Source organism: Pygocentrus nattereri, chromosome 19, assembly GCF_015220715.1.
Source record: "Pygocentrus nattereri isolate fPygNat1 chromosome 19, fPygNat1.pri, whole genome shotgun sequence".
NCBI lineage: Eukaryota > Metazoa > Chordata > Actinopteri > Characiformes > Serrasalmidae > Pygocentrus > Pygocentrus nattereri.
The window spans coordinates 20404934-20429758 of record NC_051229.1 but is presented as its reverse complement, the minus strand read 5'-3'; the positions used below and the strand labels follow the sequence as shown (position 1 = coordinate 20429758).

The window sequence follows — 24825 nt, the reverse complement described above, 5'->3', positions numbered from 1 at the left end:
CATCATTTCCACTGAAGTCTCAGAAATCTAACGCATTTTACCAAATCTCTGTGTGACAAACAGTCAAATTTAAGCAACCACTTTTTGAAACGTGCACAGTGAGGGCACCAAAGACTCCATGGAGTTGAACTCTGGATACATTATAAGAATCATATTGCTAGCAGCAGATCATATATTTATTGCACTTCCAAGAGCGGGATGTTTAGGTGACGTTGGTCTACTGCAATCAAAATATTTTATTTATTTTTTCATTATACTGCATTTTTAACTTATACTATACATGTAATATACATGTAATAGCAATTGACATAGAGTTAGTTCTGATTTGTTAGTTCTCATGAGCTTGTATTTAGCAGGTGATCCTGTGTGCATTTTATGGAACACTGTGAGCGCATATTACAACTACAGCATTAAGTAACATTTTCCGCTGCCCCAGTGTTCATACAGCGTCTGCACATTCAATCTTCTATCTGTCTACAGGGTCAGGATGTAATGCAATACAAGTATTAGGAATACAGAAATGAAGTATCTGTATTCAGTCCAAGTTTACTTTAAAAAGTTGTTTTATATTTTATAATGGCAGAATTCAGAATGCGGTTACTTTTCACATTTTTAGGAGAATACTTTTAGAATACTTACACACTGTCTTTTGAAAATATATACCATATTTAAAAGAACCACCATCAATTCTTCTTTATTAAGTACAACCCCAATTCCAATAAAGTTGGGATGTTGTGTAAAACATAAATAAAAACAGAATACGATGAGGCAGAACATGTTGCAGGCATCAAATTCAAAATGAGTGAATATTTGCAAAAACAATAAAGCTTATCCATTTGAACATTAAATATCTTGTCTTTGTAGTGTATTCAATTGAATATAGGTTGAAAAGGATTTGCAAATCATTGTATTCTGTATTTTGTATATGTTTTACACAACATCCCAACTTCATTGGAATTGGGGTTGTAACTCAACTTTATTAACTCAAAAGATGGCTTCTTTATAAACATTGCAGTTCCGGCTAAAGCCTGAGTAGACTGATAAATCAACATGGTGATCCCTTCCCCCTAGTTATTAATCTCAGTGTTACAAATGTTTTCCGAAGGATAATGGAACTGAACAGTCTCCTCAGTAGTGGACATGTTTCTGAGTGATAAGTGTAGTACTTATTTTGCTGGACTTGGGCATGTTACATACATTTCATCAACTGAAAATCACATAACTACACTCTCTATAGTCAAATTTGGCAAACATTTTGCTGGTGAACTGTTTGCTTAGCTCATGATTTGGCAGTGGGATTACTGGAACAGCAATAAGAGACAAAATTATATTGAGAATTTTTTAACTGCCAACCAGTGACACTGAGGAACAGTGCACATTAAATAAAAATTACAGTAGAGTTTTTCCCATGTATTCCGAATCTTATTTTTAATGTATTGCAATGGAATATATTACTGAGTACATGTAGGACAATGCATTCAATATTCATCACTTTTCAGACTATTTCAAACTATTAGACCTGTCTGTCTGTCTATCTATCGATGTATCTACTTACCTAGTTCAAAAGAATGGATTAAAAACTGGAGAATTACTAAAAGTCCGTTACAGATCAAAAACATGCATTCCTCTTAGCTCTTTCACCAACTGTTTTAAATGAATAATGAGCCTGACTGAGTCTAATCTAATGGTTTCTGTAATTGATCTAAACCATGTGGCACATATTAACAAGGTTGTTTTCTCTATATCAACTGTAGCTGGCAAAGAATACAGCTAAAGAAATGGCATCATTCTTGAATCTGTTGATTCCACTGCAATGGAACTACAGTAAAATCCACTTCTCATTTTAAGTGGTGTCATTACTAATCTATATAAACTAAATCATTTTGAAAACAGTTAAATATTTGAACTACCAAAAGCTACATGTAAACCCTACTAATCTAAAAGCCAAGCCACCTGCAACTCCAGAAAGCCCCAAGACAACGCTGATGTTTCTTTTAAACGCTGGGTAAATAAATCACTATAACAGCTCATGCATGGCCTGATCCTTTGTGGTTTATTTCCGCCACTCAGCAGGACCATCAGAGGCGGCAGTGGTGACAGGGGCATATGGTAGCAATAATAACCCAGTAGCCCTCAGAGGATGCCAGATGCTTCATGAAAAACTCAGAAATGTGAGAGACAAGGCATCTGTAGAAACAAAGACAGGAAAGCAAAACCTCTTGGGAGCAAATCAGCAGCTGATCAATGGTCTAGTCAATCGCTGTCCAACGTGACTTTTATAAAATCAATATCAATCAGTAATTCAATCCATTAGGTAACCGGCACACTATAAGTATTTTCTCCCATTCCCTACAAGAACAGCTTTTAGGGCAGTTTTCAAAGGTGTGATTAAAAATGAAACACGTGTAAACCACAAGCTAGTCCTAATGGACAGAAATCTGCTGATCTTAGAACAAAACTGTGCTGACTTTACTAACTAAAGACAGATTAGAAAGAAAATTAGAGGTGGGTGATAGGGCAAAATGTAACACCACGATACTTCAGGAGGTTTCTACGATACACAAAGCTTACGTTTTTTTGACATCTAATAAGTTAGAACAGACAAGGTATATGGTGCTGTGCAAAAGTTTTAGGCATCTAAGCAAATTTTTAAACAATTAACCTCAGCAGTGAGTTTATCACAATATACATTAGAGTAAAGTCATATTCATAATTCAAATAAACATAAAAACAATAAAAAGTAACAAGAATTTCTTGGGTCCATATTTTTCCCTGACACCTTCACAGCCACCACAGAGACTTGTTAATATCATCAATTACATTGTGAGCACAATTTAATGAAGCGCTGATTGGTCAAACCAGGAGCTGCTTTTTAACTACATACAATACTGGGCTTCCTCAAGGAGAGGTTTGAAAATGGTTAAACAAACACACACACACACACACACACACACACACACACACACACACACACACACACACACACACACACGTGTGTGTGTATATATATATATATATATATATATATATATATATATATATATATATATATGGTGATGTTGTATATATGTATATATATGTATGTATATACTTTTCTCAGCAAATAAACACATGCTACACAAATAAATAGATTTTGAAAATTTGCCTTGGGTGCCTAAGACTTTCACACAGTACTGTATATATATTAAAAACTAGGAATTCACTTCCTAGGAATTCATTTCAACTAGGAATCACTTCTTCAACATTTAATATGCTGCACTAAATCCAGCTTGATACATCATGACAGATTGATATGAAGATAACTTCTGAACTGTTTTTGGAATGTTGGAATTGACTGGAATATTTAATAAAGTATATTCAATAAAGTTCTGAGGCTGTTTTCAAGTACAAAAAACACAAAACAAAACCAAAAGAAAAATTCCACTACAATATAAATAGTCCCTCTAGTCACACTTGTGTATAAAGTGAATTTGTGGAAGTAATTCTGAACTATGACAAAATACTGTATTTTAATTGTAGGTTTGGCCTGAATATTCTGAATATTCAAGTACATTGGTACTTACTGGAATATAACCTCGTTTTGCTACCTTTTCTTTTCTATTTAAAAACCAGATGTCACTAACAGATGTATTCTAACAAAGTCAAGTTTTTACAGCTGTTGGTGTCAGAGAACTAGTTCCGCCCATTAGCATGGCACAGGAGCTGCTCTGCCAGCACTATGCCACCAAGTTCATCACATTTGAGTACATTATTATATTAAATATAGTGTGGAGTGCCTTAGAAAGTAGGAGTCTAATTTGACTGAATCACTATGGTGTTTACACACATATAAGTAGGAAAAACAGACTTAATGTGTTAAAAAAACATTGGAAGGGCTTGTGTTTTGATGGACTGAAGACATGCGTCTAGCCCAGCTGGTGTGAACTTTTGAGACTGAATACTCACAAGTCTTATACAAGCCTTACTGAACTGACCTGAATCAAGGTGAAATTTCAGATTACATTCAGATTTGTATTAAAATTGTGAATCTGCATATCGACGCACTTCAATAAAGTATCTATCTATCTATCTATCTATCTATCTATCTATCTATCTATCTATCTATCTATCTATCTATCTATCTATCTATCTATCTATCTATCTATCTATCTATCTATCTATCTATCTATCCACGTCCTAAAGAATCACAATCACATCAAGTTGTTGTGAGGTCAGACACTTTCATCCATACTACAAAACCTCCTGAAGACCATGATCAGCTATAAGCAGTGTGCTGTATTGTAACTGGCACTCACAACTGCGCAGAGGTAGATCTATAGGAGTGCAGCTGGGGCCTCTGCCCTACAAAGGGATTAACAGATCATTCCTGCATCCCAAATAACTTCCTTTTTGGACAAACGCATTACAAAGTGCACTACACATGGTGTCAGCCCATATTTTATGATGCATGCAGTTGCTGAGTTCGCTAGAAGCACAGATGATATGCACGACATATTCAGAAAAGTGCACTGTGAGTGAATTTATCACAGTAATGATAAGAGATTGTCATATTGTCCATCCCTTCTGTCACAGTTCATAGGAACTTTAAGAAGAAAAACTGTAGTGTAAGCAGAAACAAATTTGACATGATGCTTTCTGTCATCTGCTTTTTCTACTTCGGCAAAATCACAACTTTGACGCAGTCACATTTGCTAAAATGTGAGGTTCAAGTGAATTCATTTCAGATGTCTATTGTGGGCTGAACTGAATTTGACTTAAAATAGATAACTATTTTATGGGTCTGTTTTCTTATGTACTGTATGTCATCAGGTAAGCAAAACCTGTCAAACACTCCATTTTGCTGTCATGTTCCAGCCACTGCAGCCTTCCCTTCAGCCATCAGTGCTTTTGCTCAGGCCATGTTTTATGCTTTTTTTCCCAATGTATTAAATTCAGCAAACAAGTAATTGCGCTTTAAATTTGTAGAAGTGTGCTCTCTGTAGAGGATGTGTTACTCATTCATAAAATCAACAAAGCATGTAATTTGACCAGTTGCAGCTAGCCTTTTGCACATGACTGTACACACACGCTACTGTCTTCCTCAAAATAAACCTGATTAATATGTTTTTAAGATATAACTGTGTTATTAAGCCAATGGGCAGTGTAGTTGTTTTATCTTTTCTCATTTTCTCCCCAACATTGCCAATTTGCAGCTGTTATCTACCTCTTTCCCACTGCACAATGCTAAGTGACATGCAGCCTGTGACCACATCACATCAGTCTGCTGCTTGTGCAACACTGTACAACAGTTAAACGTGCTTGAAGGGGAGCGCTAGTGGTCTGATTTTGTGTACGTGATGTCTATGTCTGGCAAACATTCAAAACGGTCAGAATTGATTTTCCACCCAGACAGAGCATGGCCAACTGTGCTTTTCTGAACTTCCAGCCATGAATAGCTGTGAGTTCCTCTTCATATGACATAATTTGGGATTTATGATGAATCCCATACAGATAGCCACAGAGAGAGAGACAGACGGACAGAGAGAAAGCAAAATGGGGTAGATGAATGCTCTGTTGGGTTGGGTGATGTCATAACCACATTGGTTAACTTTGGGGAATGCTGGGTTTGGGTTAGGTTTCTAAAACAGAACAGAAACTGATGGAAACTCACCATCAAAAACAACCCCACAGTACACACAATGACATCTGTACACATTACTGTCAGAAAAATAAGCCATGCTGTGTGTGTGGCTAAATCTGAAATGCAGAGTTGTGTCTGAAACGCAGAGAGACAGCGAGAGAGAAATTTGTGACAGTTTCCCACACTGTCACAGTGCGTATGTATTTGTATTTTGGACTGCAAATACCAAACATTTTCACTTTTTTTCAATATTCTATTCATCAGAATATTAAATATTCAAATATTCCATAACAATAACAAAGGTTTGTTTCTCTTTAGTTTTGAAAACTCTCATTTATTTCTGATAAATGCGGCCTAGAGCCTGCTTCCTTTTTAGCAAATCAGAGCAGTAGGAAACTCATTTTGGGTTGAACCTGCGGTTAAAACTGATAATATCGCTTCAAATTATAGCTCTAAAACAGATGGGAGTCTAGACAGCATCTGTCTATTATGAAAAGTCTAGGCATCTAGAGCTGTGTCATAGTTATAGTCTAGAGCTATGTTATGGTTATAGCTTAGACGGTGTTATAGTTATAGTCTAGAACTGTGTTATAGTTATAGTCTAGAGCTGTGTTATAGTTACAGTCTAGAACTGTGTTATAGTTATAGTCTAGAACTGTGTTATAGTTATAGTCTAGAGCTGTGTTATAATTATAGTCTAGAGCTATGTTATGGTTATAGCTTAGACTGTGTTATAGTTATAGTCTAGAACTGTGTTATAGTTATAGTCTAGAGCTGTGTTATAGTTATAGTCTAGAACTGTGTTATAGTTATAGTCTAGAACTGTGTTATAGTTATAGTCTAGAGCTGTGTTATAATTATAGTCTAGAGCTATGTTATGGTTATAGCTTAGACTGTGTTATAGTTATAGTCTAGAACTGTGTTATAGTTATAGTCTACAGCTGTGTTACGGTTATAGCTTAGAGCTGTGTTACAGTTATAGTCTAGAACTGTGTTATAGTTCTAGTCTAGAGCTGTGTTATGGTTGTAGTCAAGAGCTGTGTTATAGTTATAGTCTAGAGCTGTGTCATAGTTATAGTCTAGAGCTATGTTATGGTTATAGCTTAGACTGTGTTATAGTTATAGTCTAAAGCTGTGTTATAGTTATAGTCTACAGCTGTGTTACGGTTATAGCTTAGAGCTGTGTTACAGTTATAGTCTAGAACTGTGTTATAGTTCTAGTCTAGAGCTGTGCTATAGTTATAGTCTAGAGCTGTGTTATGGTTGTAGTCTAGAGCTGTGCTATGGTTGTAGTCTAGAGCTGTGTTATAGTTATAGTCTAGAGCTGTGTTATGGTTGTAGTCAAGAGCTGTGTTATAGTTATAGTCTAGAGCTGTGTCATAGTTATAGTCTAGAGCTATGTTATGGTTATAGCTTAGACTGTGTTATAGTTATAGTCTAGAGCTGTGTTATAGTTATAGTCTAGAGCTGTGTTACGGTTATAGCTTAGAGCTGTGTTACAGTTATAGTCTAGAACTGTGTTATAGTTCTAGTCTAGAGCTGTGTTATAGTTATAGTCTAGAGCTGTGTCATACTTATAGTCTAGAGCTGTGTTATAGTCTAGACCTGTGTTATAGTTATAGTCAAGAGCTGTGTTATAGTCTAGAGCTGTGTTATAGTTATAGTCAAGAGCTGTGTTATAGTCTAGAGCTGTGTTATGGTTATAGCTTAGAGTTGTGTTACAGTTATAGTCTAGAACTGTGTTATAGTTCTAGTCTAGAGCTGTGCTATAGTTATAGTCTAGAGCTGTGTCATACTTATAGTCTAGAGCTGTGTTATAGTCTAGAGCTGTGTTATAGTCTAGACCTGTGTTATAGTTATAGTCAAGAGCTGTGTTATAGTCTAGAGCTGTGTTATAGTTATAGTCAAGAGCTGTGTTATAGTCAAGAGCTGTGTTATAGTCTAGAGCTGTGTTACAGTCAAGAGCTGTGTTATAGTTATAGTCTAGAGCTGTGTTATAGTCTAGAGCTGTGTTATAGTCTAGACCTGTGTTATAGTTATAGTCAAGAGCTGTGTTATAGTCTAGAGCTGTGTTATAGTTATAGTCAAGAGCTGTGTTATAGTCAAGAGCTGTGTTATAGTTATAGTCAAGAGCTGTGTTATAGTCAAGAGCTGTGTTATAGTTATAGTCTAGAGCTGTGTTATAGTCTAGAGCTGTGTTATAGTCTAGACCTGTGTTATAGTTATAGTCAAGAGCTGTGTTATAGTTATAGTCTAGAGCTGTGTTATAGTCTAGAGCTGTGTTATAGTCTAGACCTGCATTAGTCATATTCTAGAGTTGTTTTACAGTTATAGTCTAGTGTGGACATATATTATATAACCATATTATAGTTATGTTCTAGAGCTGTGTTACAGATGTAATCTAGAGATGCGTTATAAGTATAGTCTAGAGCTGTTTTTGGAGTAGATTTAAGAGTGGTTGAATGTGCCCATGAATGAATCCAGGATTGATGAGACAAATGGGTTGGTGGAAAAGTCACAACAGAACTTGCTCCACAAAAATATACTAAAATAAAGATCTTTGTAGGGCATTACGGATGTGCGAAATACCAGTTTTTCACAGCATTACATTTTTTGGCAATCACCTCAAGATCTTAGTAACAAAGCAAAGTAATATGAAACCATGTTTGCAATAATCCACCTCTGTTAACATTTTACAAAATTTAGCAGTACCACTCATTGGATTGGGTAAGGTTGCACACTTGAGGCTTGATGGATTTTGGCGTCAATCTCATGCCCATGCAGATAGAAGCATATCATCTTTATAAAAGATGTAAGTGTATCAGTTGCTTGAATGCCTTTACAGTTTTCAAATGTTTTAATGAACAAAATTATCCAATTTTATCAAATATTTGTTGCTGTCGTAATCTCATAGTCATATCAATTCCATTTTTTTCAGATTTGTACATATCAGGATATGCTGGCTACCATAAACACTGTATATTAAGGTTAAGAACTTTTACATTAACTTACATTAATGTTAAGAATGTTTTTTTCCTTCTCCTATACAGTCACCTTTTTTGAGGTTTTGTTTTAACTGCAACAATATATGTAGTTTGTCTGCATGTGTAATGTGCCGAACAGTAGGGTTATGTCTGTGCAGTGTGTGTATTTGTGTGTGTGTGTGTTTGTGTGTGTGTGCATGAGATGGTGCAGTGTGTGTAAGAAAAGGCCTTAGGTCACATTAATGATTAGTCTCAGTGCCATGGAGAACACAGAACACATTCTGACACAAAACAGCTACTGACAACATGTACATTCATGTGTGCATGTGAAGAAGAAGAAGCTGAATATGTACACAAACAGAATGAAGAAGAGAAAGAAGAAGGAACAGAGAGAAAGTGCATGCAAAAAAGTGCAAGCAAATTAAAATATACTGGAGCTCAGAGGGAATGGGAGGGGTGCAGGAATTTGAAAGTGCTTTCCAAACTCTCCCTGTTTTTTGGGTGAAGCAGAGAAAGGCAGAAAAATCTGTTTCAAAGTGTTTCATTTCAAAAAGATACTTCTGCTGTTCAGCAAACACAAAACAAAGCAGGACCAGACGCCCAAACAACTTCTTGTGTCTTTGTGCATTTGCTATGTTGAGTCCTTTTCTTCTCAGATCACTGAAGCATGTGTGTATGCATGTGGGGGAAGAGTGTCACACCATTTGAACATGTGTGTTTTGTTTCATGCTAATTACATTACTGCTCAGAACGAGGGGCATATGTCCCACCCCCCCCCCCCCAACCCCCCACACCACTCTGACATATACGTACAGATAACAGAGGAATGCAGCCCACAGACGTGCTCACACTGACCTTTGAGCACTGAGTGAAAACAGACAACATGAAAATATCTTTCTGAAAATAAACGTAAATTAGTCACAGTGGTTAAGGTGTTGATTGTGCAGACAAAACAATTATCTTTGGGGCTTCCAGCTCATCAGGAACACAGGAACCAAAACTTAACATCCAGAGATGGTGTACTGAAGTGCAAATACTTAGCTAGGGTGTTCGGTTCTGGAAAGTCCAGAGTCTGATTGTAGTTCTAAGTGATGGAAATAGAGTCCAATTCAAGAGCACATTTCAGACAATAATTTTCTAGATTCTCAATTTCAAAAATCAAAACATACAACTCTATCAGACGTGCAATTAAACAAACAGGTTGAAGTGTGAACACAAGCTGTAGTCAAAATCCTGGTCTGATGCTGTTATTTCCTTGGCGCAGTCTAACTTAGAATTCACAAAGCTATCAGGAGCAGAGAGAAGCTGACCAAGATTTTCAGATTTAGTGAGTGAAAACCATGGAGTGGATTTTGTGCACTATCCCAATGGAAACTGCCCATGAGAACCAGCTAAATCTGCCACTCGAATGTACATGGCTGCTACTGCACAAAAGCGATACAGCATGACCAGTAAAGTGAAGAGTTTTTGTTTTTACCGTAGACCAGGTTAAAACACCCATTCCCAGTCCTGAGGACCCCATACTCTGTACATTTTTTGTTTTCCTTACTCGCCACGTCTGACTCAGCACATGATGACCTTGGTAATTAGTTAATGAGTTGAAACAGGTGTGTTGGATGAGCACAAAAGCACAAAAATGTGCTTAGTGTGGAGTTGCCAGGACTGGAATTGGGTACCCTTGCCATAGACATACAAACATATAGAGCGTAAGGAATTGTTTGTAAAAAAAAAACAACTTAATTTTAAATGATTTTTTCCACATTTGTTTTACACTTGGGTCCAAAGTAAAATATAGTCAATCTATTGATGTGTGTGTTGTGGAAGGATATATTTTTCAAGCAGGCTGTGTAGATACTGACAGCAGAATGATCTCTCACCCTGTGTGTGCACGGATGTAAGCAAACTTAAATGCCACAGTGTGCAGTCCCAAATGCCTGGAAGCTGAAAATGGACTCTTTCTAGGATTGACTCACAGTGACTGTACAAGTATACTGGCAATCTTTCTTCTATTGAAGCCCTCAGGTTATAAGATATGGCATACTGGGTTCAGTGTTTTTTAGCCCTTATTCCCTAGAAAATACCCTTACAGTCACACAAAACATATAACACAGGTACAAGGACCAGGAGCTGATTTAAAATCATACCACCTACTAATTTAAACATACTTCATACCTGTTAATTTAGATTAAACACATTTGTCATCCCTTTTGCAGTTAGAACTGTGGAACAGGCAAACCTACACTGAGCTCCCCAGGCTAGAAAAACATTCTTTAAACTGCTGATCATCAGTTATATAAGAAACTGTAGAACACATTAGAAACGGGCGATCAGGGTTTGCTTTACTGAAAGTTTAACGGGCTTTATGAGAAATGTGTTTTTGTGGTTTTGAGGCAAGATTCTGGCCTGCTTTGTTAGTTTAACATGGTAGCTAACACAGCGAGGCTAGCCTCCTGACGGCTCTCCAAAAAAAACAGGGAGAGCCATCTGGTGCAGGTTAGTGTGCGGGTCATTCTAAACCCTTGCGGCGAGGTTCTCCAGCTAGTGGACTAAAATCTGGACTTAGCTCAGGCCAGACCCTGTGTGGCCACACTTACAGACGGGATTGCAAAACAAGCACAGACTTCTTTATTTTTTACAACAGACAGCAAACGATGCCAAACAGCATGAGATTTTAACATGGCATATGTGTTCCATAAGTAAGACTAATAGAAGCCTACTACTGACAAATGAACACCAGGTTTCAAACAAATGAACCAGAAACAGCATTCAAAACAGTTTAAACACGAGTGTCACCTTTCAGGGCAGCCACAGCACTGTCAGATTAATGTCTGCCCATGTCTAACACTCCTGAATCAACTCTTGAACGGCCTACAAACTAGTCAATGAAATAAATAAGTTATAGCAGACAGAACAGGGTGTAAGGGTGGGCAATATGGCAATAATATGGCATCACAATACTTGTGATCTTATCATGATACACAATGTGTATCTCAGTATTTAATATTTCTATATTTCTACTAGTTAGTACACAGTTTATGCAATTACTATCCACTGGTTGTTGTTGTTCAGAGGGTCTATAATTAGTCTGTATCTCCACAGTCTTAAACAGAAGTCCTGAGAATTGGTATGATATACTAAAAAAAAGTAGGATGTGACTTAATACATCACAATAATAATTCTAACATATTGTCTCTACAGAGCACTAGACAGCTTGAGATCTGCAGCCTTCTTTACTCATTACTCTGCATGATAAAGTACTTTGATGAACTGGAAGTTACCTTGTATAAGAACTGCTCATTCAGACTTGCTCATTTAAAGGATTTACAGTTTTTTTAAGATAAATAATAGTTCTGATCCTGCCCATTTATTTTCTATAAATCAATTTAGCTTCATAAATCTGAAGGATGGGGAGAAGTTGCGTCTTTCCTGTTTTCAAATTCACAATTGCTTGATTTATGCTTTAATTGTTTAAAGACAATGGAACCTTCACATATTATCCTGAGAAAAGGGTAGGAAGGTTTTTCTGTACCCTTGAAGTATTTACCGGCAACAAGTCTTCAGCATGACTGTAAATATTTATATGCAACAAAGCTCATGTAAACACAACCAAACTGACAAAAGACAGGCTGTGGCTTCAAAATCTGAGGCCGTCACAAAGTTTTCTCTCACTTCCAGGCCCTATGACACACTCCAAGCTGCTCCCGCTGTGTTTGTCCTGATAAACCCCAGAGAATAGACCAGAGCTGACAGGCTAAGCTAACGAAGACTAGACTCGATATAGCAGTCAGGGCTGTTCCGAGTGTAGCACATGAGCTAGTGCTGGGAGATACAGATAAGTTTGCATGTTCTCCCTGTGTTCTGATTTACTCCCACTGTCCAAAGACATGTAGTCAGGACAACTGGAGTGACTAAATTGTCCCCAGGTATGAGAGTGTGTGTGACTCTGTATGTCTGTGTCTCTGCTCTGTGATGGGCTGGCGACCTGTCCAGGGTCTTCTACCCAATGATCACTGGGGTAGGCTCCACCAAACCCACCCAACACAGAAGGATAGGTGGGTTCGCTGATTAATTAATGAAATGTAATGTCAATAGAATATGGTGCAATTATTTTCCCTAACCAGGGAACCTTGAGGGTTCCACCACAGTGACATCAATTGTACCCTGAAAGGGAGACTGTGTATTGCAGTTAAGCTATTTTATCTATCAGTACTGCTAAAACCGTAAATCAGTAGTGCTGTCAGACACTAATGCCAGTATTGGCTAGAAATTTGAAAAGGTACTCAAGTACTCAAATAACCAATCGATGTACCAGTATTGAAACACTGGCATCACTAGTTTGGGTATTTGTGACGTTTCATCATGGGAAGGCTGAGAAAGTATACAGATCAACTGTGAAATTCAGTTGAAACGTCATTTTCTGTTCTAACAGGAATGTCTAAATGTGAACGTGCTGCAGCTGTGACTACACCGCAACGTGTCATCCACAATCCCTTTTTGTGTTGTTTTTCTCGTGGTTAACCGTTTACCCTTTCACTAACCCTCACAGACACTCAAATATCAAAATTAGTCAGGAAATTGTCTCTGGTGACAGAACTGGCACTGTCGACAATGTATCGGCCAGCACGTACAAGACATTACTCTATGGAAACTTCACACATGTGAAACAACTGGTTTTAAAATGTGAATTATTGAACGTTGCAAAGAAAATGAAGTGGACTGTAACAGGAGAAGTGGAAGGAATGTTTTAGCTGATGTTACATGAATCCATGTTTTTAAAAAAAAGAGGACAAGAACTCTCTCTTCTCTCCCACAAAATGACTCGGGTTCACTGAAAGAGAAGATGGAAAAAGGGAAAAGGCAGAGAAGAAAGAGGAGGGTGATCTGTCAGTTTCTCTCTCTTTTTCCTCTCTTTTCCCTCTCTAAGGAGTCCCCAACAGGACATTCATTACTAGGGGCATTTTATTGGTCCCCTGCTGATGAAACCCGAGCCAATAGTAATGCAGCCTGTGTGTGTGAGACAGCTGCTGATTTACGCACCTTTTACGAGGCATTTAAAAAGACCCATCTCATTTACTAGATTTAGTCCACACATTGTCTTCTGTGCTTGTGTGTATGAGACACAGTGTGAGAGTGTGCAGAGGACTGCACAAGGTTGTGTGTGTGTTCATATGTATGTGTGTGTGTGTGTGCGTGTGTATGTGTGTGTGTATACATACATACAAGTGAGAGTGTGTTAGTGTGTGTTTGAATGTGTTTAAGTGCACTCCATGGAGGGGGAGGGGGGTGGAGATGGGGGGGGCTTGTTAAGGTGGTTATCACTAATAGACCGCAGGGCAATAACATGCTCTGCTTTCAACTCTTATTACACTGACTGCTCCAAACACCCCCCAGTAGCGAAAACCATCAGCATAATTATGCATAACAACACCATCGCTTTCCATTAGACCTGTCAGGAGCCTGTCAAGAGAAATTCACTGCTCTTAAGATTCTACACAGCATGTAACTTTACCCTGAGCTGCCACTCTCATGTCTAAAGATACCGCAATCCTAGAGGAAAACACTGTTTCCTTTCAAGCATTCTGTGAAATATATTTTGGACCCTGGCTTACAACTCCAGGGCTTCTTCCACAATATCACAAACTCAGCCTGGTGCTCCTCTCACTTCATTCATCAGACTCCGAATTATTATATTTCCCACCATAAGGTGGCATCGTTCAACATGCCAAAGCGAGTGTGACCGCTCATGTAATTAGGCCAGTGGTTACTGACTCTGCTGCTGGAGATCTATCGCCCTGCAGGATTTAGTTCCAGCCCTAATCCATCAAAGCTGATCCATCTGAATATTGCGTTCAGAAGTGCTCGATCTGCTGCGCAAAGTTTTAAGATCTGGTTTGGAGATTACCAGGCCACTGAAAAATATAATGCGCTGAATGTAACTGATTCAAATATATCCATCATTTCAACATGAACAAAATATTGTTCTTCAAAGCCTTTAATTTTTACCCCATTTGAAAATGGGAGCCACCCTTGTGCGCTTTACATTGTCTGAATATTTCCTTTTGAGCAGATAAACACATCTGGTCCAAATATATTTGGAATTAAATGTAGTTACACTAAATTAAAAATTTTCCCCAATATTTGCTGAATTTTTGTACATTGTACAAGCGACAGTGACAATTTATTACATCTATAGAGTTCTGGCTTTCAGTTTGCCTACTTTTGCCAGTAATTGTGTTGATGTAATATATTTTATTTATGTGAAAATTATTCATATTTGAATGAAGGACATTTAGTGCATGAGTGCTTCAGTGTGCAACAGAGTGGATCTCCCGAAGGAGGGCTGGTGACCACCGCCTCAGAGAAAGGTTTCCAGCCCTGGTCCTGGTGAGTTTCTGCCCTGCATGTTTTAGTGTTTTCCCTGCTCTAACATGCCTGATCCAACTACTCAGCTCATTAATAAGCATTGAGTTGAAGTGGGTGTGTTAGAGCAGAGAGAACGCCAAAACATGCCAGGAACCACTGCATACCAAAGCTCTGGAACCCAGGCTGAAGTGAAGTATAGCTGGAATCCTGCAAGCTGCCCTTGAGAGAAAATAGTGTCACACTCACTTGCACTCGCGGTTCTCCAGGTCGAAGTGTGGGTTGAAGTTGATGAGGATCTTCTGCTGGGGGTCTGGTGCACGGATGAGCCACACACACTGCTCAGAGAGCGGGTACGAGGACGGGTAACCAGGAGACGTCACATAGCCTGCACTCAAAATGGTGATGTTTCCTCCACAGGAACCGGCTACAATTCAGGACAGAAAGCAGGACATGAAAGACGTCAATTGTAAATGGTCATCAGGCTTAACCTGACCATGCATTGCACTGTACTGTAGAAGAAACTCTCTGAGCACTGTGACACTGCTGGGAGCAGTCAGGAATAGACGCTGATGACAGAATAATCAATACTCCCCCTCTGTTTCTCAGAGAGCTCAGTAAGTGGACGAATGAAGGACGGGTCAGTGGGGTCCGTGCGCTAGTCTGGGTTCCGCTGGCTAGCAGAACATCATCTACTGCCAGCAGAAAGCAGCATTCAAGAACCAACTGCTGAGGGCTTTGGCCTCGGGTCTGCCTGCTTGACCTTAATGAGAGTGTCCGGGGCGTTGAAGAAATGCTCAAAATAGCCTTGATCTGCTCTCAGACACACGCACGCATTTCTCCCCACACACACACACACTCATGCATGCACACACACACACACACACACACACACACACACACACAAGTTTGTATTCCTACCTTTGCTGGGTATTTCCACTGACTTCTGTAATACTGTAGCCAAATACAGCTTTAACTACACCTAAAGCTAAACCTGCACCCGTATGAAACCGGTTCTTCAAGGGTTCTCTAGTACAGGCAATGGTTATATACAGAACTGTGAACAATCAAAGAACTATTTGAACTACTTTGCACTGTTAAATAGTTCTTCTATATGATGGAAAACCTGTTGTGTGTGGTTCTTTAAAGATGCCTTTAAAAATGGTTTGCATCTAGCAACAAAACGTCATGGTTATAAGTCAGAGAACCTGTCTTTTAGCACCATACAGAGTGTAACCTTTACCTCCGTAACCAAACAGAAATATTTTTACTTCTTTAAAGATCAGAAAAGAATAATAATAAAGCATTTTTCCTCGTGAGGAGCAGTCAAATGTCCTCAAAATGTCTGGCAGAATGTCCATGTTTTGCTGGGGACATGGACATTTCTGGTCCTTACGAAGAATGAAACGCTCGGCCACACGTGTCCTCTCTCGTTTTCCACACTCACTCACTTCACTGAGCTATTTATTTATCCTAATCTTACTCATATTTGCTATTGAACGCTGACTATGAAAGTGCAGCGTATCTAAGACGGAAACCGGAGCGCCTGAGCTCTCAAACCCGCACCCAACTCACCCATCGGAGTCAGAGCTGTTACTGTAGAGAGTCCCGCTACGGAGGCGAGCAGCAGCACCACATACATCCTCAACACTGCGGCGGGAGAGCGGGCTATCCTAGAGAAACGCACGAAAATCAGTCAGAAAAGCGCAGCCTGGAGGGATCTCTCCGGATCATTTCACGCCCTGAAGTCCAGGTGAAGGGAAGGTGTCCACTGAGAGAAATCCGCCTCGAGCCCTCACAGAGAACCACAGAGCAGCTACTCCACATCCGACACGCGGAGTTTTCCAGCAGTGCACAAACGCGGCGACACGTCCTTCTGAGCGAACTCACAGAGGCAAAAACAGAAAGAGCCGCTCAAACAGGTCGGAGAGATGTGGAAGTGTCTTCCTCAGGAGAGCTGCGCTCCTCTCTCTCTCTCTCTCTCTCTCTCTCTCTCTCTCTCTCTCGCTCCCTCTCTCTCTCCTTCTCATCTCTCTGCTCCCGCTGACAGGATGCTGCTGGCTTCGTACTAAAGGGCGGCCGGTTTCTTCCCGCCCGTATTGCGACAGGCCACGCCCCCAACCGTGAGATTGGCTGGAACCAGTCGCTAGGCTTGACTTCTCACTGTCTTTACAGGTTTGAACTACTAGCCAATCACCGTGCAGGAGGCGGGGCTTTCCGGAATACGGGCGGAAAAATAACGCTGGCGATATGTGTAGCTCGCGAGCTCGCGGATGGGTCACTGCTGTAAATTACCTCAGGCGCGCCTCGGTGTTTAGGAGCTTGTTCGAGTTAGTATGCATCTCTCTCTCTCTCTCTCTCTCTCTCTCTCTCTCTCTCTCTCTCTCTCTCTCTCTCACGCACACACACGCGCGCGCTCACTCAGGTGTCCCACCTCGCCAGGAATCTGAAAAACTCACTTCGCTCTCCCACCACATCAACACCATCCTCGCCTCAGACCGTCACACCGCCGTTAAGCTGATGAACCACAAGTTAAGACAAACACGAGTGTCTGCTTGTCGTTGGGTGGGCAGCGACTCGGCGCCGTTTCTCCGCTCTGAGCGGACATGAGACGCGCAGACTGGAGTTAATGAGTCCGTACAGAGGAGTCACGATGACACGCTGACATTAACATGAGTGTCACGTACCGTAACCTCGGGCACGCGCGCTACGCGCCCACGCCGAGAGACGTTGATCGTGAACGCGCTGCAGTCGAGACCCTGTGAGGGGCATATCTCAGAGATTTGTAACAGGTGAGCGAGGAGAAGAGCTTTAAAGTGAGATCTATACTTTTCTTTGTCATTCATAACTTATGTATTTGATGCAGACGCCAAAAGTGGTATAACTCGCGGGGCCTGGGGCTACAGGTGGTGGGGGACCCCGGGGGTCTAGTTAAAATTCAGGGAGGTGGGACGGTGTTTTCATTTAGTGGTGATGAAATTTTAAGCAGTATAGCCGTGACGTCGGCGGTGACGTCATGCAAATATTTGCCTTTCTCTTTCATTTGAATTCTGAGTTCTTTTGAATTGAATCTGAATTCTTTTAAGTTTGTATTAAACAGAGTGGATGACGGCGTTCCTTAAGCTTCTTGTTTGCTTCTTCTCGTTCCACCTTAAATGGTGCTGCAGTTATTATAATGCCTGAGGTGCCAGCATGTAGCTGCTAGACCATTTAAGGTGGAACAGGAAAACTGGAACAAGAAGCGGTCAGATAGTAAACCAAATTCAGCCTCATTGTGGCTTAAATCAAGCTGAGACGTAACTTTACTGTACTGTCTCATGGGTAATTCAGAACATGTAAAAAATGCTGAGAAAATTTGATTGTATACGCTTAAGTTGACTGTTTGCTGTGAAGTCCCAAGCTAATGGTGATCGTAAGGACGCACTGCATTCACTTAAGACGGCGACACATAACGGGACTAGCCACCGCCCTCCTTTGTCATTCAGAGCAAGATTTCTTATCAAGTGCGAATCGTTCAGAAACATTACGGACGTCTTGTGGTAAACTGACATTACCCCACCTCCTCCTGGAAAACTATTCCCATCTGAATTGGACTTAAGACTGGACTAAATGCCTAGTAAACCATCCTTCCAATATTCAGTAGCCAATGACAGGGCCTATTTTTCATCCCCGCCAAGTCAATAACCAATCAAAACGTTTACTTCCATCAGTAATGAGCCAATGGAATCAGGTGACCTGTGGCCCTCTCAGAGCCTGAGAGTCCTTCATCATTCTGTCAGCATTTACACAGACGTTCAGAACGTTCACTGCCAAACGGAAACATGCACTGGAGTCCGCACTGTGCTACAGTCACAGCCACACTGGACCTCAATGCTCCCCCAGGAATTGACCTTTTTTTGGGGTTTTTTGTTTGTTTGGTTGGGGTTTTTGGGTCATGTGAGTTGCCATAGGCAAGGTGATATATCTTACAATTCATGAGTAACAAAAGCAATGGCATTCTGACTTTGATTTGTCTGTACATAATTCATTGCAGAGTGATCACTGTGTCCCCAAGCAGTGAATCTATTTAAGCAATAGAACATTAGAGGGTGTGCTGTCATGAATAACATCATCCAGGAAAGAAGTTCCAAGAAAGTAAAGCAGAAAGAAAGTAAGCCCTTAAGATTGTTTCAGATATCGTCGCTGTCCAAAGAAAAACATTATCTCCACTTTTTGCAATTTTCACTTCTCTGCGTTATTTGAGCAGCAGCTCATTAGGATCATTAGGATCCTTTACACTCTGACACCAACCCAACAGAAAGCCAAAACACATCACAGAACCATTTGGGAGACAACAGAAACAATTAATGGCTTCTATGTTTTTTTTCAGCTGGAGTTTTTTCTGTTTAGCATTTTTTCACATCCTCCCCCATTTTAGTCAGTTCCACCCACTACGTCTCCTCCACAGCACTGACTCTAGCCTTTTGGGGACCCTGAGAATTAATGCTGGAGTGGGTAATCAGCATCAGAGTCAGGGATATTCCCAGTGGGGCAGTAGAACGCAGACAAACATAAATGTTACATTCAACTGTACATCTCAGCAGCCCCCACTGCAAATGGTGCAGGCCTGCAGTGGACAGTGGACAGCCCTGCCGGCTGATATAATGTAAAATTAGATGCTAACTAATAACAATGACTACCTGGATAGTTTATGCATTGCTGATGATTGCATGCTTGTTTGGGGTTGTAATAAGTTCATTTATGTTTATTATCAATACTTGACCCCAGGCTCTGTCTCAGCACGCAGTATTTTGAAATACCCAGCTAACTTTGAGCTTAGTTAACTCTGGTGCTGTTTCTATTACTGTAATGAATTCTTTTACTTTTGACATGTTTAGGTAGTGTGATTTCTTTTTCCTTCTTTGGCGACTCTTCATGTTTCATGCTTTCGGCTGTTTGTCATGAAAGTCACAGTTTCATGTGCGTGCCTATGAGAATGTACCCTTGTGTGGTGTTCAGGTCTGTGGGACCCGTTTTCAATGTTTACCAAAAATAAAAATGATGCGATTGATTATTATATTATATATATGTGTGTGTGTGTGTGTGTGTGTGTGTGTGTGTGTGTGTGCGTGTGTGAGGGTGAACAACATGGATGCTGACTGGTTACAACTGCTAAAGGACAACTCTACACTGGCCACTATTTTTACATAAATTGTTATGGCTGTATTGTAAAAAACATTAATGCCGTGGGTCCACCAGACCACTGAGTAACCAAAACCAAAACACCACACAAGGGTTAATCAAAGCCAGAGTATTTAAACCTTGATTAACATGGAGAAAGTTGTAATTGCTGTTGTAAAACAAGTTAACAGCATCTGTGTTTAGGTTTTGTGAAGCTGGAACTTAGTCAGAAAGTCTGTCTAAGCTGAACCTGCTTCATTACACACATTACTTCTTGTTGTCCAACTACAAAACAAAACAAAATGGTAAAACATTCTTTTCTGATTTTTGGCTCCAGATGCATATATGTACATTTTTTAGACATGATTAACTGCTTGCTTTTTGCCCTCACTCAAGCATCTTAGTCAATATAATGGTACAGTAATAATCTCAAAGTTGTTAGGGGGCCCCCTGCATGGCCCTAAGCAGCTCCTATGCAACCAACTGTTATACCATGTTACTATACTACCAATGCTAGGAGTGTAAAGACTAGCAGGTGCTTCCTTCAAGTAACACGAAGCACTACTGCATCTTTTCAAACTGAACACAACACCATTGAATGACTCAGCGTGCTTGGAGGAGAACACTAACCGGCAATTCTATTATGTCAGCTAACAGATGTACATGCTACCTTGTACTCTGCTGAATGGTGGGGAGAAGGAGGGCCATCCTACTCCTGGCAATGGATTGCTTTGGCATTGGATGGCTGTTGCATTGCTCAGGAGCCCCTCGTTGTACTATTTTTGTATTAACCTCCTAAAATCCCAGGCTTATTACATACTAAGGCTTATTATTCAGTAAATTGATGTCTGTGCATACTGCCTGAGCTATTCCTAGCCTATAGAAGTGTGCAATAAAATTTTGGGCCTGCCAGTGGGATCTGGCTATTTCATGGGTAAAGGTTGGTTAGCAGCAGCTTAGAATAAAGGGGCTATTGTTGTTGCCATTGTTGTTTGTCTCCAGAATGACAAGGTACACGGTCAGAAAAAGGTTACAGCACAGGTACATTTTTGTCCCCCAAGGTACAAACAATTTAAATGCACTTTCAAAGGTACAACATAGTCCTTAAAGTCCAGTTGTGTACCTTAAATAAGTGTTAAAGGCACATACATTCACATTCCCAGGGGAAAGGGGCATGTGTGAAGACATTCCTAACTTAACATCTTTAAACTGAAAAATAAAACAGAAAGTCAGGCAGGACATTATGGCAGGGTTTTCTGAAAGCACCTTAGCCCAAATGGTTGAGCAAGCATCATATTGAACACTCTCTCTAGCAGTTAAGAGGAACTTAACAATAAGACCCTGTTTACATCTGGTCACTTCATGCATATAACTGCAGTGTAAAAGTGCCTGCATGTGAGTTAGGGTCAAAGAAGTGGTCAGTATCAGCAGGGCCCTATCTCATTCCCAAGATAGAGTTTCCTAATAGGGTCTAGCTGAAGAGCCCTAAAATGGTTCTACTTTTACTTGTGAAGTGCATCTTTTTGGATTATTCCTATGGAACCATCTTTCATCTGCATATTTGTGAAAATGTATGTAGTTTGGGAATGTCACATTTTCAATGCTTTCCTCAGCAGTGGAGATGCAATGAATATTAAACACACACACACACACACACACACACACACACACACACACACACACACACACACACACACACACACACACCACACACACACACACACACACACACACACACACACACACACACACACACTCTGCCATTTCTCAGAAGGCTAGCAAAAACTCACTTAGAATGGAATGGAAATATTAAGCATGCTACTCTTAGTTGGGAATTCCACAAATTTTTCTAAATTTCTGCGTAATCAAATTATTTAGATGAAAACAAGTCATTCAGAGTGGTTTTATGTGAAATGCTCCATTCTAGAGAAATGTACTGAGTCAGAACCTTTCACAGTGGTGGTGAAAGGAGTTCAATGCCTCTAAAAAAAACAGAGGAATTCTGCTTTAACTCAAAGTGAAAACATTTCAAATAGTACAGATAGTCATTCCCGTTAAGAGAAAACAAAGTATTAAAAATGTGCTTATGTTATTCCTGTAGAAGAATCAAGACATTAAGAATCAATTATTACTATGTAATAAGACATCTATTAATCCATTATAACAATTTGGTTACTTTACTACGCAGTATTTCCTCATTTCTGTTCTAAGTAATATATTAAGTTGCATTACTTTCAATTAAATGAACAAATTAAGATACTTTCACTATTTGTGTGTATGTGTGTGTGTGTGTGTGTGTGTTAGTGTGTGTGTGTGTGTGTGTGTGTGTATGTGTGTTGACTGTCATGGTGATAGATGTATGGTGATAAACATGTTTGCATCACCAGAATAAACAAGGAGTAGCTTGTCACATCTGACATGCCTTTGATGACCTGGTCTTAGAGGTCAGATGTCAGAGGTCAGAGTTTAATGTTTAAGTCTGAATGCAACACCAGAGCTTCCAGTGAAAGTTTTAAGATGTCACTGAACTTAAAGGAAAACCAAATTTACAGATTTATAAGCCTGAGTCAGACGCCTACAGTGCAGGAAAGAGTCATATCTAACACAGCGGAACTTTGTAGGTTGGTCAACTCACTCGAGCTTAAGAAGGTTTGGGCAATGCTACCTTTCACTTTAAATAAAAATATACACCTTCTTGCAGTGATAAATTCTTCAGGGACAGCTTTTTATGGCTAACAGCTCAAATTTTCCTGGTGTCTGCCCCCTTAGAAACTCCACACAGGTTCTTCCATTTTTGTTTAGTGTTCTCTGACAACTGGGAATGCTGTCGTAGATAGTGCCATGGGTTGGAGAACCACAAATGCTTAAAATACATGACTTGTGAGCTCCGACATACTGTAGCAGGGTTAGTTTATGTCCAATTCACGACACAGCCCCATACCACCAACCCTATAGCGACAAACAACAACCCTACGGTAACAGTCCGACAGGAAGAGCCCCATACCACCAACCCTATAGCGACAAGCAACAACCCTACGGTAACAGTCCGACAAGAAGAGCCCCATACCATCAACTCTATAGCGACAAGCAACAACCCTACGGTAACAGTCCGACAAGAAGAGTCCCATACCATCAACTCTATAGCGACAAGCAACAACCCTATGGTAACAGTCCGACAAGACGAGCCCCATACCACCAACCCTATAGCAACAACAACAACCCTACGGCAACAGTCTGACAAGAACAGCCCCATACCACCAACCCTATAGCGACAAGCAACAACCCTACGGTAACAGTCCGACAAGACGAGCCCCATACCACCAACCCTATAGCAACAACAACAACCCTACGGCAACAGTCCGACAAGAACAGCCCCATACCACCAACCCTGTAGCGACAAGCAACAACCCTACGGTAACAGTCCGACAAAGAAGAGCCCCATACCACCAACCCTATAGCGACAAGCAACAACCCTACGGTAACAGTCCGACAAAGAAGAGCCCCATACCACCAACCCTATAGCAACAACAACAACCCCTCTACTAACACACCTAAAGGAGTACAGTGAACACTCTAAGCCCCCTCAATAACAATGCAGATTTTTTCAGTTAGCCAGATAACTTAAGCCTGAGGACTGTTCAATATGAATGTCCCTCAGCTTTTTTCCTATTGGATAGGCTTGACTTTGGGCTTATGCTATCTGGCTAAACTGAGAAATCCTGCTTTGCAATTTACCCCCAGAGCTACAACAAAAACAACTGTCAACAAAAACCTCTAGCAAGAAACCTACACCAATGACAACCAGGACCATCCCCCCAGTGACAATCCCCCAGTGAAAACCTTATAGCAGCAACATCCCCCAGTAACAGCCATGCAGAAATAACTCCCCTTTTTAAGAATTCCACAACTCTTTAGCAACAAGATCACTGTAACAATCCTACAAGACCAACTCCTTCAGCAACAATCTGCAACAATCCCCATCAAGGCCCACAGTAAACCTTCACCCTCCCAGCCCTCTCTCACAGCAACAGCCCAAGTAACAATCCTCATCAATAACAGCTCAGCAACAATCCACTACATACAGTCACAATGCTGGTCTTCCAGGAAAGCAAGATTTAGTATTTAGTGTAACCCTGCAGAGATCGGAGCATGTGTGTGTGTGTGTTGCGTTGGGGGTGCCAGAGAGAAAGTGAAGGAGCTGAGCCTACACACAGCCTGTTTTCAAAAGTCAGTTAATAAAAGAATAAGAAGAACCCATTTTAATTCCGAGGGTGCTTTGCCGTAATCTGGCTTTAGAAGGCATTCTCTGAAAATGACTCACTTTAACATTTTATTACTTCCATTTATCTCTGCCTATTCATCATTTTCAACTGGATGTTAACTCATTCACTGATTCTTTCATTTCATGTAAGTATACTTAATTACAGTGCAGCTATATCTATTCTATTCTATTCTATTCTATTCTATTCTATTCTATTCTATTCTATTCTATTCTATTCTATTCACATGTAGATTATGATGGTTGGCGCTGGGCCATGTCACTGAGGAGACTCTTGAAGGAGATTTTGTGAAAGGAGGAATGTGATTGGTCTGCAGTTCCTCCAGCTATAGACCCATGGGCCACTCTGCAGGAACGGATAACCAAATTAGAAATTGTAGAGGCTGGAGTTAGTGTGGCGTAGAGGGGCTCTCTGAGGCTAT

General features: G+C 40.3%; 1 protein-coding gene across 2 annotated transcripts in view; it reads right to left on the bottom strand.

The window, feature by feature from the left end:
- Positions 1–16999, bottom strand: part of nrp1b (neuropilin 1b) — a 46037-nt gene extending 29038 nt beyond the window's left edge. The window contains exons 1-2 of one of the 2 annotated variants that reach the window (XM_037530988.1): positions 16540–16999; positions 15214–15391 (exon numbers count right to left, since the gene is read on the bottom strand). In XM_037530988.1, the coding sequence (XP_037386885.1) occupies positions 15214–15391; positions 16540–16606 (245 nt within the window). In that variant the 5' untranslated portion in view covers positions 16607–16999. The remainder of the gene's footprint in view (positions 1–15213; positions 15392–16539) is intronic. The other variant, XM_017685459.2, reaches the window with a different exon arrangement.
- Between the last annotated feature and the right edge of the window lie 7826 nt (positions 17000–24825).